The following is a 15,382-nucleotide window of genomic DNA, read 5'->3' as shown; positions in this document are numbered from 1 at the left end:
TGCAATGTACTTTCGAAGTAATAAACAAAAATTCTGAAGAACATCCTAGAAACAGTTAAAAGTTCTTTAGGCTGTAGTACTACAGGCAGTAACACTGCCTGCATGCTCCTTCCAAAAGCAGTCCTTCAGCCATATTCTTAAGGTGTTAAACTCAGCTCTCCATCCAGTTTCCAGGCAATAGGAGGTAATATATAATAAATTACTAGCAGAAATAACACTGACATTTAAAGAACAGTAACTAAGCACTGATTCTTCCACCATCCTCATCATAGTCAACTGCTCTTAACTGTGCTCCTGTAAATTAAGTACAGGATTTAGTTACAGCAATGTGCAAGCAGTCTTTCCTCTCTGTATGTTCCTTCTTTTCAGTACTTAGGTGGTTCCTTTTACTGTAGGGTCTGACCAGTGCATAACCTGTTGTAGGTTACACCTGCTCTAACTACACACTTGTGTAACACACTTACTTCATCCCCTTTAAAGTGCCTTGTGTTCTAACATAACCTTTCTCACATCAGTCTCTTTTGGCAGTGCCACCACCAACCCTGAGAACGGTGTGATGGACACCACAGGTGTGGTGCCAGGCAATTTTGCAAGACCCAATCCACTGCAAGCACCAAAAAATTCTCTGAAGGCTTTTCTAACACTTAAATAGATCACAGGTTCCAATCAGGAAGAAAACAAGTTAATTGTTGAGAGAGACTGAAGCTATTAAAATTTTTTTTCCAAGATCAGTGTTGACAGTCATCTTATTGAAATATTCTATTTCATGAACTTGGCATGGGGAGTATACGGGTGTGTTCATGAGTGCAATGAGAAGACTTAGGAAGACAGTTTTTTAAGGAATGAGATAATAGATGTTGGTAAAAACTAAAAGTGGTAAAACATGGATGAAATTGGGGGTGGTGGAAGGTTTCTAAAAATGAGAAGGGGAATACAAAGCCTTTCATCAGGGAGCAGAGAGCTTACCTTGCTCAGCCTAACAAAATGAAAGCTAACAAAGGATATGACAAAGTAAACACAAAGAAAGAATTAAGCTACAGAAAAGCTGCCAACAAACATAAAATTAATTTTAATGGACGGTAGTATGATTGAAACAAAAATTAGAAGACACAAACAGTTTCCCATCGGAGTATTGAAGTTAAAAAAAAAAAATCTTACAGATAGTGCTTAATACATTTCTAAGGTAATTTGATTACATTGTTTCCTGTACAGCAAAGGACTTCACTCAATGGCACAGTCTCCTCTACCTCATTATTTATAGCTGTGTGAACTGGTAGGTGTATACAGTACTTGAGAAATGAACCGCCCTGTAGAAGACCTCCACCAAAACACTGCCTGAAACTGCTTGCAGAGAACAGGTGTACCTAGAAGTCTTGTGTGCATTTCTATCACACAGCTGTGCAGTGGGATTTCATTTATCTTTTCTAATTACTAACCCATTGCTATGTTAAGCAAAGGGATGAGCTCCTTCTGCCCTCTGGGCATTTCATTTAATTTCTCCTCAACACGCTCACCTGTGCCAGAGGCTTCATAACTTTAGCTTTTAATTTTTCTTCTGTATCAAAACTTCTTGTTTTCACAGTGTCTTCCAGAGCGCGTTCTTCTTGCAGCCACCATTCCCCATATCCTACTGTCATGTTCAAGATGTTAGTAAGGCCATGGTTAAAACAAAAAATGCCAAAAGCCAACATCTACTACAAAGCAAGCATGTTTCCTGATATAATAGATGCAGAAAGGCCCCTAGAAGAGTACACTGGTTCACAGCTTCTTCAGTACACTCCCCTTTCAATGAAGCTGAGATTACTAAGAAAATAGTCTCAGTTGGACTGCAAAGCCATTTCAGAACAATTAGACATTTTAAGACACTCCAGTGTATTTGCTTTGGAAAATACATATATCCTTACAACAGCCAGATAGAAAATGTTTACGCAGGGACTAGCTATCCTTCCAGATCTGATAAAATCTGGTTTCAGAATTCACTCCTATAAAGACTGCAGTTCAGACTAAACAAGTCAATGGGTACAGGCCAACTTGGGAAAGAGTAATGTAAAATCAAAGACTGACAAGCAGTCAGCAGTCCTGGGCAGAAGCCCAGGAATTCATTAAAAAAATAAAATTATAGCAATAGTTATTTGATACAGAAGTCTAGAAGAGGCATTATCTCTTCTCTTGCACTACAGAAAGTTACAACCCTGGAAATATGAGTTAAGAACTCAATTTTAGACTGGAGAAAGGCTAAACCTAGGCACAGATACATACACTGATGTTTGACTTTCTTTTTTTTCCTAAAAGGGGATGAAAACTAATTAAATAAAAAGAAACCAATCCTTTTGTTCCTTTTACTTCCCAGTCACCCTAGGGAACAATGGTGGTGGTGCAGAGGTGTCAGAAAGGGACGGACCAAATGCTATGACACTGCAAGATTAGGCTACAGGTAGCTGTAGAGACACTACGATAAAGCAGTGCTGTATTTTTGTGTTCACGCTACCACTCATGAGCACGCCCAAGGAAGTGACATTTACTTTACACCCCAAGGGATGCCCTGGAGAGACATGCAGTTACCAAATTGCAGACAGTAGAGCAGGACCTTTCTGCAGATACTGCAAGCCTTCATAACAATAGTCCTCAACTGATTTGTCAAACACTAAGCTAAGATTAGGCTAACACATTCATTAGTTATTGAGTAGTGGGAAACAGAAGTACTAGGAACCCCAGTGATCAAGACAAAATGCTCTTCCATACTGCGGAGAGATGCAATAAACTGCTGTCTGGCAGCCCCACATAGACTTATACAGAGGCTCAGGAGTGTCCTTCAGCATTCTGAGGTTCTGCTGTCACCTCTAGTCATGCCATTTCTGCATCACTGCCCTGTCCCAGCTGGTCACAAAGCATGTAAATTCACAGAATCATAAAAATTTTAAGGTTGGAAGAGACCTCCAAGATCTTCAAGTCCAACTGTCAACCCAACACCACCATGCCTACTAAACCATGGCCCAAAGTGCCACATCTACACGTTCTTTGAACACCTCTAGGGATGGTGACTCAACCACTTCCTTGGGCAGTTTGTTCCAGTGCCTAACCACTCTTTCAGTAAAGAAGTGTTTCCTAATATCCAACCTAAACTTCCCCTGCCACAACTTGAGACTATTTCCTCAAGTTACTCAGGAGAAGAGATCAACACCTGCCTCCTTACAACCTTCTTTCAGGTAGCTGTAGAGAGCAATAAGGTCTCCCCTCAACCTTCTCTTCTCCAGACTAAACAATCCCAGTTCCCTCAGCTGCTCCTCACAACACTTGGTCTCCAGACCCCTCACCAGCTTCGTTGCCCTTCTCTGGACATGCTCCAGCAATTCCATAGCCTTCTTGTACTGAGGGGCCCAAAACTGAACAGTCTTCCAGGTGCAGCCTCACCAGTGCCAAGTACAGGGACAAGATCACTTCCCTAGTCCTGCTGGCCACACCGTTTCTGATACAAGCCAGGATGCTGTTGGCCTTCTTGGCCACCTGGGCACACTGCTGGCTCATGTTCAGCCAGTTGTCTACCAGCACCCCCAGGTCCCTTTCCACCTGACAGCTTTCTAGCCATCCTCCCCAAGCCTGTAGTGTTGCATGGGGTTGTTGTGACTGAAGTGCAGGACCTGGAACTTGGCCTTGTTGAACCTCATATAATTGGCCTCAGCCCATGGATCCAGCCTATCCAGATCCCTCTGCAGAACTTACCTACCTTCTAGCAGATCAACAGTCCTGCCCAGTCTGGTGTCATCTGCAGACTTACTGAGGGAGCACTCAATCCCCTCATCCAGATCATTGATAAAGATATTAAACAGAACCGTCCCCAGCACGCTGCCCTGGGGAACACTGCTTGTGACCCGCTGCCACCTGGATTTAACTCTGTTCACCACAACTCTCTGGGCTCGGCCATCCAGTCAGTTTTTGGCCCATCTCAGAGTACACCTGTCCAAGTCACGAGCCCCCAGTTTCTCTACGAGAATGATGTGGGAGATGGTATCAAAGGCTTTGCTAAAGTCCAGGTAGATAACATCCACAGCCTTCCCATCATCCACTAGGCGAGTCACTTGGTCATAGGAGATCAGGCTGGTCTAGCAAGACCTGCCTTTCATAAAGCCATGCTGGCTGGGCCTGATTCCCTGGTTGTCCTGCACATGGCTGGTGAGCACACTCAAGATTAACCACTCCATGATCTTCCCCAGCACTGAGGTCAGGCTGACAGTACAATTTGACATTGACTGACAAGTACAATTTGTTCTATTTCATCCACCTGCTCTTCTTGTTCAGATATACTGCTTCTGCATCAGAAATCTGAAGAAACCAGAGTCAAAACCTTCCATCTTTCACTGACATTACTTGATAAGCACATGCAACTCACTGTTTGGATCCTTACTGAACCCAACATCAACTGAAACAGGATACTAGAAAAGACTAAGGAGGCCAAAAGAAACTAGGGAATTTTATAGGATTCTCTTCAAAATACAGAATTCCTAGATTTTGAGAGCCAGCAGTTTGAGTAACACACAACAATACAAGCAGATCAGCTTACACAGAACGTACCTTGAGCCAACAGCATGAAACGTGCATACGTCCTTTCAAATTATTAGTAGATGCTGCTGCTCACAGAATGACCAAACTAAAGCTTTTCTGGAAGAGTCAGGCCCCTGCACACTAACAATGGCACACAAGCACTCCAAATACTCTTCTATATCTCTCAATCTGCAGGGAAGACTTTGGGGTGCAGTTTAGTTCAACATCTGTACTACTACTACTACAGTAAGAAAACATGCCATCATACTTACAGGATGTGACACAATACACTGCTTCACATGCTTAAGTCCTGTGAACAACTTGCTGGGTAAAAGACAAGAGGTTGAGCTGCTCAAGATAACATTGTCACCAACTATAAGATCTAACTGACCAAAAATCTTCTTTTTCAGTTCCAGGTTCTCTGGAGTACATTCCTGGAATAAAAACAAAAACCAGTATTAGAAGTCTTCTAGTTCAATAGTATTTATCTATATATTTCAGACTTCACCGATCCCACCTTGACACCTACAAACTCAGCACAAACCATTTATTATATCAGTCTAGCTATACCAGTGAGCCTTAACACAAAAATGCCTTCCCACATTTAAAGAAATAGAAAGCCAAAAAGTTTCTCTATAGCAGAAGATAGACCACCACAGGAGATTTAACACAAGTTATTCTGCTTTGTCTAAAATACAGGTATTTTGTTCACGCACAGAGATAACAGTATGGAGAAATAAGATGTGATGACACATACGACTGGAGTGTCAACATGGAAGGGTATAGGCTTTTTAGAAAGGACAGGAAGGGGAGACGAGGAGGGGGTGTCACTCTCTATGTCAGCAACCGGCTGGAGTGTGTGGAGCTCTGCCTGAGGATGGAGGAGGAGCTGACAGAGAGCTTATGGGTCAAGATTAGAGGATGGGGACGGACAGGGGATGTTACAGTGGGGGTCTGTTACAAGCCGCCTGGCCAGGAGGACAGAGCAGATGAAGTGCTCTATAGGCAGATAGGAGCAGCCTCATGGTCACAGGCCCTGGTCCTCATGGGGGACTTCAACCACCCTGACATCTGTTGGAGAGACAACACGGCAGGGCACAGGCAGTCCAGGAGGTTCCTGGAATGCGTGGATGACAACTTCCTCCTGCAGGCGATAGAGGAGCCGACAAGGAGGGGTGCCATGCTCAACCTTGTGCTCACCAACAGGGAGGGACTGGTCGGGGATGTGAAACTAAAGGACAGCCTTGGCTGCAGCGACCATGACATGGTGGAGTTCAAGATCCACGGGGCAGCAAGGAAAATACACGGTAAGCTCTCTGCCCTAGACTTCAGGAAGGCGGACTTCGGCCTCTTCAGGGACCTGATGGGCAAAGTGCCATGGGATGCGGCCCTGGAGGGAAGAGGGGCCCAGGAAAGTTGGTCTATATTCAAGGAGCACCTCCTCCAAGCTCAGCAGAAGTGCATTCTGGTGAAAAACAAGTCGGGCAAAAAGGCCAGGAGCCCTGCGTGGATGAGCAAGGAGCTCCTGGACCAACTGAAAGTGAAAAAGGAAGCCTATAGAGGGTGGAAGCGGGAACAGGTAGCCTGGGAGGACTACAAAGAGGCTGCACGAGTGGCCAGGGATAAGGTAAGGAAGGCCAAAGCCCTGGCAGAACTGAATCTGGCCAGGGATATAAAATGCAACAAGAAGAGCTTTTATAGGTACGTAGGGGACAAAAGAAAGTCCAGGGAAAATGCAGGCCTCCTCCAGAAGGGAACTGGTGTCCTGGCTACCCAGGACATGGAGAAGGCTGAGGTACTCAATGACTTTTTTGCCTCAGTCTTCACCGACAAGAGTTCCTGTCCCACCACCCAAGCTGTAGAAGGTGCAAGCAGGGACTACGAGGATGAAGAACCGCCCATTGTACTCGAAGAGCAGGTTCGGGATCATCTGAGGAACCTAAAGGTGCACAAGTCCATGGGACCTGATGAGATCCATCCACGGGTCCTGAGGGAACGGGCGGATGAAGTTGCCAAGCCACTGGCTATCGTATTTGAGAAGTCGTGGCAGTCTGGTGAGGTCCCTGATGACTGGAAGAGAGGGAACATAACCCCCATTTTTAAAAAGGGGAATAAGGAAGACCCGGGTAACTGCAGGCCGGTCAGCCTCACCTCTGTGCCTGGCAAGGTCATGGAGCAGATTCTCCTGGAAACCATGCTAAGGCACATGGAGAGCAAGGAGGTGGTTGGTGACAGCCAACATGGCTTCCCCAAGGGCAGATTGTGCCTGACCAATTTGGTGGCCTTCTATGACGGGGTGACGGCATCGGTGGACAAGGGACGAGCAACTGACATCATCTACCTGGACTTGGGCAAAGCATGACATCCTTCTCTCTAAACTAGAGAGACGTGGGTTTGATGGATGGACCACTCGGTGGATAAGGAGTTGGCTGGATGGCCGCACTCAGAGAGTGGTGGTCAACGGCTCAATGTCCATGTGGAGACCGGTCATGAGTGGCGTCCCTCAGGGGTCCATGCTGGGCCCGGCCCTGTTCAACATCTTTGTCGGCGACATGGACAGTGGGATAGAGTGCACCCTCAGCAAGTTCGCCGACGACACCAAGTTGTGTGGTGCCGTCGACACGCTGGAAGGGAGGGAAGCCATCCTGAGGGACCTTGACAGGCTGGAGAGGTGGGCCCGTGCCAACCTCATGAAGTTCAACCAGGTCAAGTGCAAGGTCCTGCACCTGGGTCATGGCAATCCCAGGCACAAATACAGGCTGGGCGGGGAATGGATTGAGAGCAGCCCTGAGGAGAAGGACTTGGGAGTGCTGGTGGACGAGAAGCTTAACATGAGCAGGCAATGCGCCCTTGCAGCCCAGAAGGCAACTGCATCCTGGGCTGCATCAAGAGAAGCGTGGCCAGCAGGTCAAGGGAGGTGATTCTCCCCCTCTACTCTGCCCTGGTGAGACTCCATCTGGAGTACTGTGTCCAGTTCTGGAGCCCCCAACACAAGAAGGACATGGACCAGTCGGAGAAGGTCCAGAGGAGGGCCACAAAGATGATGAAAGGGCTGGAGCACCTCTCTTATGAGGACAGGCTGAGAGAGTTGGGGCTGTTCAGCCTGCAGAAGAGGAGGCTCCGGGGAGACCTGATAGCGGTCTTCCAGTACCTCAAGGGGGCCTACAAGAAAGATGGGGAAAGGCTGTTCAGTAGGGCCTGTTGCAATAAGACAAGGAGTAATGGTTTTAAAATAGAGAGAGATAGATTTAGATTAGAAATTAGGAAAAAATTTTTCACAATGCGAGTTATAGAACACTGGAACAGGTTGCCCAGAAAGGTGGTGGAGGCCCCATCCCTGGAAACATTCAAGGCCAGGATGGATGAGGCTCTGAGCAACCTGATCTAGTCAGGGATGTCCCTGCTCCTTGCAGGGGGGTTGGACTAGATGACCTTTGAAGGTCCCTTCCAACCCTAACCATTCTACGATTCTATTTTGAAAAGAATCTCACATGACAGAAGTCAATATTCTCTCTCAGACAAGACGGAAATGAATAGGCATATCTCAAAAGACAAATGTACAATCTCCAGAACTATGGCAGGAGATTCCAAGGTACAGTTCTGGAGGCTGCACTGAAACATCTCTCAGTGACTGTCATACTTGAAAAGCTTAAATCTCTCAATTAATTTCAACTCTGAGAAAGACTTCCGAAGTAGAACGCGTACTATGAGAACTTCTCCCAAAGCTATTGAGCATGTTCAGCTCTGCAGTACTGTGTGAGATTCCACATGTATGAGCCAAGAACCACAATCTACAGTCACTACAGTTTCAAAGTTATCCCAGGCACTGCCTGAAGGAGAGCACGCAGAAGTCCACCAGTCTCGGAGCAACAAGGGCATGGGAGAATAACTACAGTGGGTCCCACAATCTATAAGAAAGATTTCAGTCTACAAGAAGAAAACAAGGCAAAGCAGCCAGCTTGCTTTCCGGGTTTTTTGAATTTTTTTAAACCCTCCCAAAAAGGATCCCAAACTTGCAAAACCTCAGCTTTCCCCTTAAAACACACAGAAAACACTTGCTTTTTTCGAACTCTAACGTTCTCATTCTGTCCTTCTTGTTATGCTATGTTACGAGGGTAGGAAAAAAAAGGCTATACATTTAATATAATCCAAAATTTACATTTAATACCTGCAGCTTCAGACAGACTCTATGGCAGGAATGCCCAAGGCCAGAGTTTTTAACCAGTAAATGGGTTAAAAGTAATTTGAAGTCCTAAAAAAAATAAGCAAGTTGCAGGGAACAGTACTAAAAGTTCCACAATGCAGAAGTGATAAACAGGTTCATTTAAGAACTCCAGATAGAACCCAAAGTAATAGACAGCCTTATCAAAACAAAAGTGATACTCTGCTTATAATTCCAGGATCCCTGCTTGCTGGTTAAGTTTAAATAGTTTCTTTCAGTAAAGCCAAAGATGAAGAGAACTCTGCAGATATTGTTCAAGCTAATAAAAGAGTTGCTCTGAATAGGTTTATTGTCAACTTGAAACTCTAAGCCTCCTCTCACATCAGATGATAATCAAAAAGGCAAACTCAAATCTGCTGGAAACTCAAACCTGCCATGGTTACATAAGGTTTCTGAATGGGCCATTTGCTTGAAATTTCTCTTATAGTATCACAATTGTATTCAGGTTGTTGGACCACTGCAATAAAGTTTCTGTCCTCATCAAGCATGCAATTATTTTCTCAGAGACACCAATTCCCTGAAGAACAGGGGGAAAATTAAGCTCTAAACAATCCATTAAAGAGGAACCTCACTTGCTGTCAGTTATAGAGCCTGGGGAGGTCTGAAGCTATTCTGTTTACCCTGAGAAAGAGAAGATCAAACAGTGAACAGATAAGATACGGCTTTAAAGCTACCACAGTCTCTCGCAAAGAATCAGTGCAAAAAGGTTAGCATACACCTCTATGCATTTTAAGTGACACTGTATATTTCTGTGCCCTTTCTGTAGAGAAGATCACACTTGTTTGCAGGGAACAGTACGCTTTTATTCCAAGGCCTGAGCACCTGAACAAGGTTGCTACTAATTTGACTTCGAATTTAAACTTTTAGACATAGTTTTTTTTTAAACAGCCTGATCAGAACATGACAGTTGTTAATTTTTAAAAGCCACCTCTCGGAAGAGTTGTATTGAATTAAAGGCTTAAAGGTAATAGGCATTACACTGTTCAAATACATATTCAGAGAACACATAACAGCTACTTGACCAGCCTATGAACTCTTAAAGAACTACACAAAGATAAACGCATACTAGACTCTCTCCTCAGCAGACAACATGGATACCCAAACAGGGTGATTGAGGTCTAGCTGCCCCTAATTAAGAAGTTGTACTCATATGATATAAATCTCTGAATGCCAGTACATGGAAAGCTAAAGGCTTATCTGTTTAAATCCTGTGGCTCTGTGGTTTTGTAGAGGCTTTTGCACCATGCTATCCACCATCTGTGCTCCCACACACATCCACAGTCATCCAAGCGCACAACTTCATTTACCTGTAGCTGCTGGCATCTACCCAGATTCTTCCTATCCCTTCTCAGATATGCCAAGAGAGCAACTCACTTGTACCACCTTCCAGGAAAACACTCCCCAAAACACAATCTTGCAAAATACCTTCTTCTTACACTAGCAATGGGAATTGCTACCAAGGTCATGGATTTATTAGCACGGGGGGGTGAAAGAAACAAAGCATGGTCAAGAAGTAAAGCACTGCAACACAGTGGTATGGTCTTAAAATGAGTGGTATTGCCCTATACAACCATGGCAGTACAAGATGAAAGCCAAAGATTTAAAGTGGCATGTAGAAGGTCAAAGATTAGCAGCAACCATTCAGCAACAAGCAAGCCACTTTCTGCAAGAGCATCTGGAGATGCTGTCACAAGGAGCAGCATTGAGCCCTCTTAACAGGAAGCATGGAGCCTGCTGGTAGTCACCAAGCATAAGAAATTGCTAAATAATGAAGTCTGACAGTCACAGCTGCACAATGATGAGTTGTCACCTCCTGACTAGATCCTGGCTGCTGCATATACAAAACATGATCAAGAAAACATTTCCTCCCTGTCAATCTTAATGTGAAGATTCATGACAATGTAAATTCCTGCCAGTGAAGATAAATCAATCCTGAGCTCTCCTAGACCCTCTCTTTATTCCCTGACTTTATCTCATGCCACAGGATTCTTCCAAGCAGATTTTGGCCTGAATAAGCTAAAGCTCTCTCTCCTGAAGTCCAGGGTTGTGATCTCACTTTTTGTCTTGCTTCTCCTGTCAAGATCCTGAGCTCTACCATCTCATGGTCACTTTAGCCAAGGCTCTGCCCCAGCCTTCACATCTCCAACCTGTTCTTCCTTGTTTCTAAGTATGAGGTCAGCACAGCATGGTCCCCTCTTCTGCTCCTCAACCCCTGTGTCAGGAAGTTACTATGAAGGCATTCCAGAATCCTCCTGAATGGTACATGCTTTCCTGTGTTGTCCCTCCAGCAGATATTGATGTGGCTGAAGCCCCAGCATGAAGACAAGGGCCTGCAAATGTGAGGCTTCTTCCAGTTGTCTGAAGAAAGCCCTTTATTCCTGATCGGGTGGTCTGTAGCATTTACCACAATGTCTTCCACACTGGTGGTCCTGTTAACCCTGATCCATAAGTTCTCAACTGGCTCCTGAATCAAACAGAGTCAGAGCTCTGTGCATGCTAGCTGACAGCAGGTAGTAAATACCCTAGGCAGCTATTCCTCTCCTACCTTCATCTTGCACCACCTAACCCCCAAAAGCAGTACATCACTGCCATGCTGCAGCTGCTACAGCAAGAGTGCCCTGTAGCCTTGCCCTAACCACAACTGAGGTAAAAAATCGTTTTCAAGAGTTCCGTGACTTCCCAGTAAATTCAATAGGGCTTTAAGTAGCAGGTAAACTATTCAGAAGCCATAACTACTTTGATTGCCACAAGGACACTCTTCAACTTCTACAGTTAAGTGAAGATCTCCAAACATGCCACAAACCATGGCTCTGTACCTCTATTTATACACATACAATTTACAGAACTTTCAGTGGTCTCAGCTTTTCAGCGTCGCTATTTAGCTTTCAATTTTGAGGCACTTCTGTAGAACAATTCCCAGAGTCAAGTGACAGCAATGCTCTCCTCTCATAGAATGAAGATGTAGCAGCAGCTTTCAGAGCACCAAACTATGTCACAAACTGGAGTCAGACTGTCAGCCCTCCTGCAACAAGAACCACATTATGTCCATCTTTTTGTGGGAATATGAAGATCTTCATAGGATTAAGAGCCAAAGTGTCCTGAATCTCAGAAAAACAGCTTTTCTGAAAGTTTTGACACCTAATCCATTTACCAAAAATATTTTAATTATTCTTCTATAATTACAATTCACTAACAGGAAAAAAAAAAACCAAAACACTTCCCAGAAAAGACTTCAGGCATAATTGTTTTGTTTTCAATCTACCAACTCACTTTAGAATGTTGTAACTCTAAAACAAAGCCTGATTAACATAAACCTACATAAAAAGCAGGGATCTGTGGATTTTAAACAGCATTCAGGTTATCTGTATAAAGACTGACAATAAAAATACCTGAAAAAGAGACTTGGAAATTTAATTAAATGAAACATAGATTTCAAAGTACTATGACTACAGCTAGCAACTGTACAGTCAAATAACTTAGTTGACTTCAGAAAAAAAGAAAAGCACATATGCTAAAATAATCTCTCTGCAAATTAAATCCTGCAATTTTACAGCCAATTCTGTTCCTCACAATACTACTGGCAAAGTTGAAGTTACTGAAGTTATCAAAGCAAAACTGCATCTATTTGATCCACTTCCGGATGCACACGGACTGCTGTGTTTCCGTCATTATCACCACTCTATAGAATCCATATCAAAGTAAAATTATATTTTAAGCAAAATAGTGTTTAAAATGTTCACTACCTTCACTAGTATTTCAGTGTTAATTATTATTATTTCTATTTAGGCTTTTGTATTGACATGGTAGTTTGGTCTTCTGCAGGGTTCAGGTCTATATTTCTGTTCTGGAAGACTAAAGATGCACCTTCTACTAAGGAAACCAGAGCTTGTTTCTTTTGTACCTCATGTCAGACACTAATGTGCATTCTATTCAGTAAACAAAAGTCAAACACAATGAAACTGGGGAACTACACCACCTGCAATTAAAAAAAAATTGTGACATTTTGACTGCAGAGTATGGGAGTTTAGCTAGTGAAACAAGGAGAAAAACAAAATAGTATTTTTAAAATCAGAACAAGTTATTACATCAGAATATCAATTTTGCTTCCAATGTTACTGTTAACCATTACAATTTAGCTCAACTATCTAAAATTTTTCATGGTTTAAATAGGTTTGGAAATTTCACAAAATTGTTACATATTTCAAATGCAAATATTTGACTGTAAGCATTTTGGACTTTTCCATCATGCTGCTCCCCAAAATGGCAAAACATTTTATGATGCTTATTCTGAGTCATTTTAAAGATGGATTGTATGTGGATACACTATTATACCAGGATATTAATTAAGACAAGGTGCCAAACAAAAATGCATAATTTCAAATTGCAAAGATGGTGGGGGGGAAAAAAAACATTTACTGCAGTCTCCTTTCAAAAAGTGTTATTACCCTCATCTGAGGGTAAAGGCAGGGACAGCAGCTGTACAGGTTTGGGATGCAGCACAGAAACATGAGACGTACATACAGCTGTTACTGAAGGAGCCCATAGGCTATTGCACACCTTTCAGTGTGGTGTCAGAATTTTGATCAGTTAAAATGAGGAAGATTAAAAGGGGAAAAAAAAAAACCCCAAACAAAACAACCCCAAACCACCCACATCACAAAAAAAAGACCCACAAAACCAACTAACAGCACAGACTCTGAGAATTGACATCATTCTGTTAGAGCATGACAGAACTCGAGCCCCCAGCAGGTAGGGTCACAGGGAAAGAAAGGGGAGCAACCTGGCTGTGCAGCACAGCATGGGGGTGAGGTTAAGTGGGACTTGACACTGAAACACTTTGAGATGATGCAGGAACCTAAACCATATGGGATACACACAAGGGAACAGGTGTTCCTCATCAGGTTGTTTGCCCCTTTTCACCCCTGCAAATATTCATTCCACATACCTGGGTACAGAGCTTCCTCCAAAAGGGTTTCAAGCATGTGTCACACCAGATTGTTAACAAAAATATATTTGGCAACAAAAGACTCCTTAGATGTTAAACAACTCTAGTTAGCCCAAAACAAGCCACATAACCTTAGCAATCAAGACTTTGTTTTCAACCTAAACAAGAATTGGTATCCTGTAAGCCAAGGGTAAGAAAGCAGGATAAGGAGAGCAGCTCCTTTAACTGAAAGGCAGACTGGCAATTTGTTAGTGACGGGGCCACATTATCACTATTTTACACAATTATTAAAAAATATAAATAAAGTAGAAAGGCATGGTCACATATGCACAAATCCTGGGACTTCAGTTACAGACTTTCTATGGGGTATGTATGCACAGAAGTAAAATGTTCAACACAGGGGAAGAAAAGGAATCACATCACATGAGGATTTTAAGAACAGGTTAACCCATTTTGACACACAGTTGTCCAGGTATGACTGATCCTGCCTTGGGGCATGGGTTGGACTAAGGAACCTCTGAAGTCCATTCCAGCCTGATTTTGGATAACTCTGTAGTTGACAGGGCAGCAAAGGTAAAGGTGAATCTTCTGATAAAGGAGGGGTCCTCTCAGACACTGTCCTGCTGAGGAATAGAGGACTGAGTGGGGTGGGGGGAAACCCCCCCGTACAAGTTTAACTCTGATTCAGAGGGTTTGAACTTGCTTAAAATTTCCATTCAAAATAATTAAAGTGTCTTACAGCAAATCTACAAGTGCCTAGCTTTCAGAACAGTGTTAAATTCATTTTCAGAAAAGCTTTAATAGAATTCAAAACTATCTATTAAAGGGCAGTAGATTAGTAAGCTGATTACGGAGCAGTTGTAAAAGCATCAGTTAAAAGACCAGTACTCTCAGGCTAATCAATTTTTTTTTCATTAATTTAGGGCTATAACTCACTTCAACTGTAAAGAAGTGATAACTTCTTAGTTGTCTTGAATTTATGAGCTCATACCAGTGTGAAATCTGATGCTTCTTAAATCACTACCCCGTGAGTGACATGAGAGACTGTCTGCCACATGATATTGTACAAGTAAACAACATTTTGGTGAGGTGAAATCCAGCATTTAAATGGAAACATTTTGTACTTTCCTACAGTTCAGAAACATAGTTTGTTAAGGAACTGGAGCAATAAAAATATTAAGTTACTGCCATTTTATACTGTTCAGAATAAGGACTGAATTACAAGTGCCTGTTCAACATTTAGTACAAATACAAAACAGGATTTGAGGAAATACTAGTTTTCAGAACTATGTTTTCTTAAAAAAAAATTAAAAAAAAAATATGTATATATCAAACTCGCAGGTTTGGGAAGGTTTGCTTCATGTAGTGTCAGTATCACACCATGAAGAGATCCATCTTTTCCTATGATGTTCATGTGCCCTACAAAACTTTCAACAGACAGACAGACAAGCTGATTAGGCTGCTACAGGAGAGATGAAGACCCTTTTTGTTCCTTTAGGAAAGGGCAATAATATCTCAAATAGGTTGACTGACATTGTCCTCCCACAACTTTTCTCAAAGGATCAGATATTCTCTGTTTTCTTCTACTGTGATCCCATCCATCCTGAAAAACAGAGGAAGTGATCTAGGAAAGGCAATGGAAATACAAATACAGCCCTAGAAAGGAGACCAGGGAG

At 43.0% G+C, this 15,382-nt stretch overlaps 1 protein-coding gene across 1 annotated transcript in view; it reads right to left on the bottom strand.

The window, feature by feature from the left end:
• CRYL1 (crystallin lambda 1) overlaps positions 1–15,382 on the bottom strand; it is a 63,639-nt gene that overhangs the window by 27,328 nt on the left and 20,929 nt on the right. The window contains exon 4 of the mRNA XM_086739534.1: positions 4,812–4,973. Coding sequence (XP_086595660.1) covers positions 4,812–4,973 — 162 coding nt within the window. The remainder of the gene's footprint in view (positions 1–4,811; positions 4,974–15,382) is intronic.

This window comes from Chlamydotis macqueenii, chromosome 1 (assembly GCF_036417535.1).
Source record: "Chlamydotis macqueenii isolate bChlMac1 chromosome 1, bChlMac1.mat, whole genome shotgun sequence".
Taxonomy (NCBI): domain Eukaryota; kingdom Metazoa; phylum Chordata; class Aves; order Otidiformes; family Otididae; genus Chlamydotis; species Chlamydotis macqueenii.
This window is presented reverse-complemented; position numbering and strand designations above follow the sequence as displayed.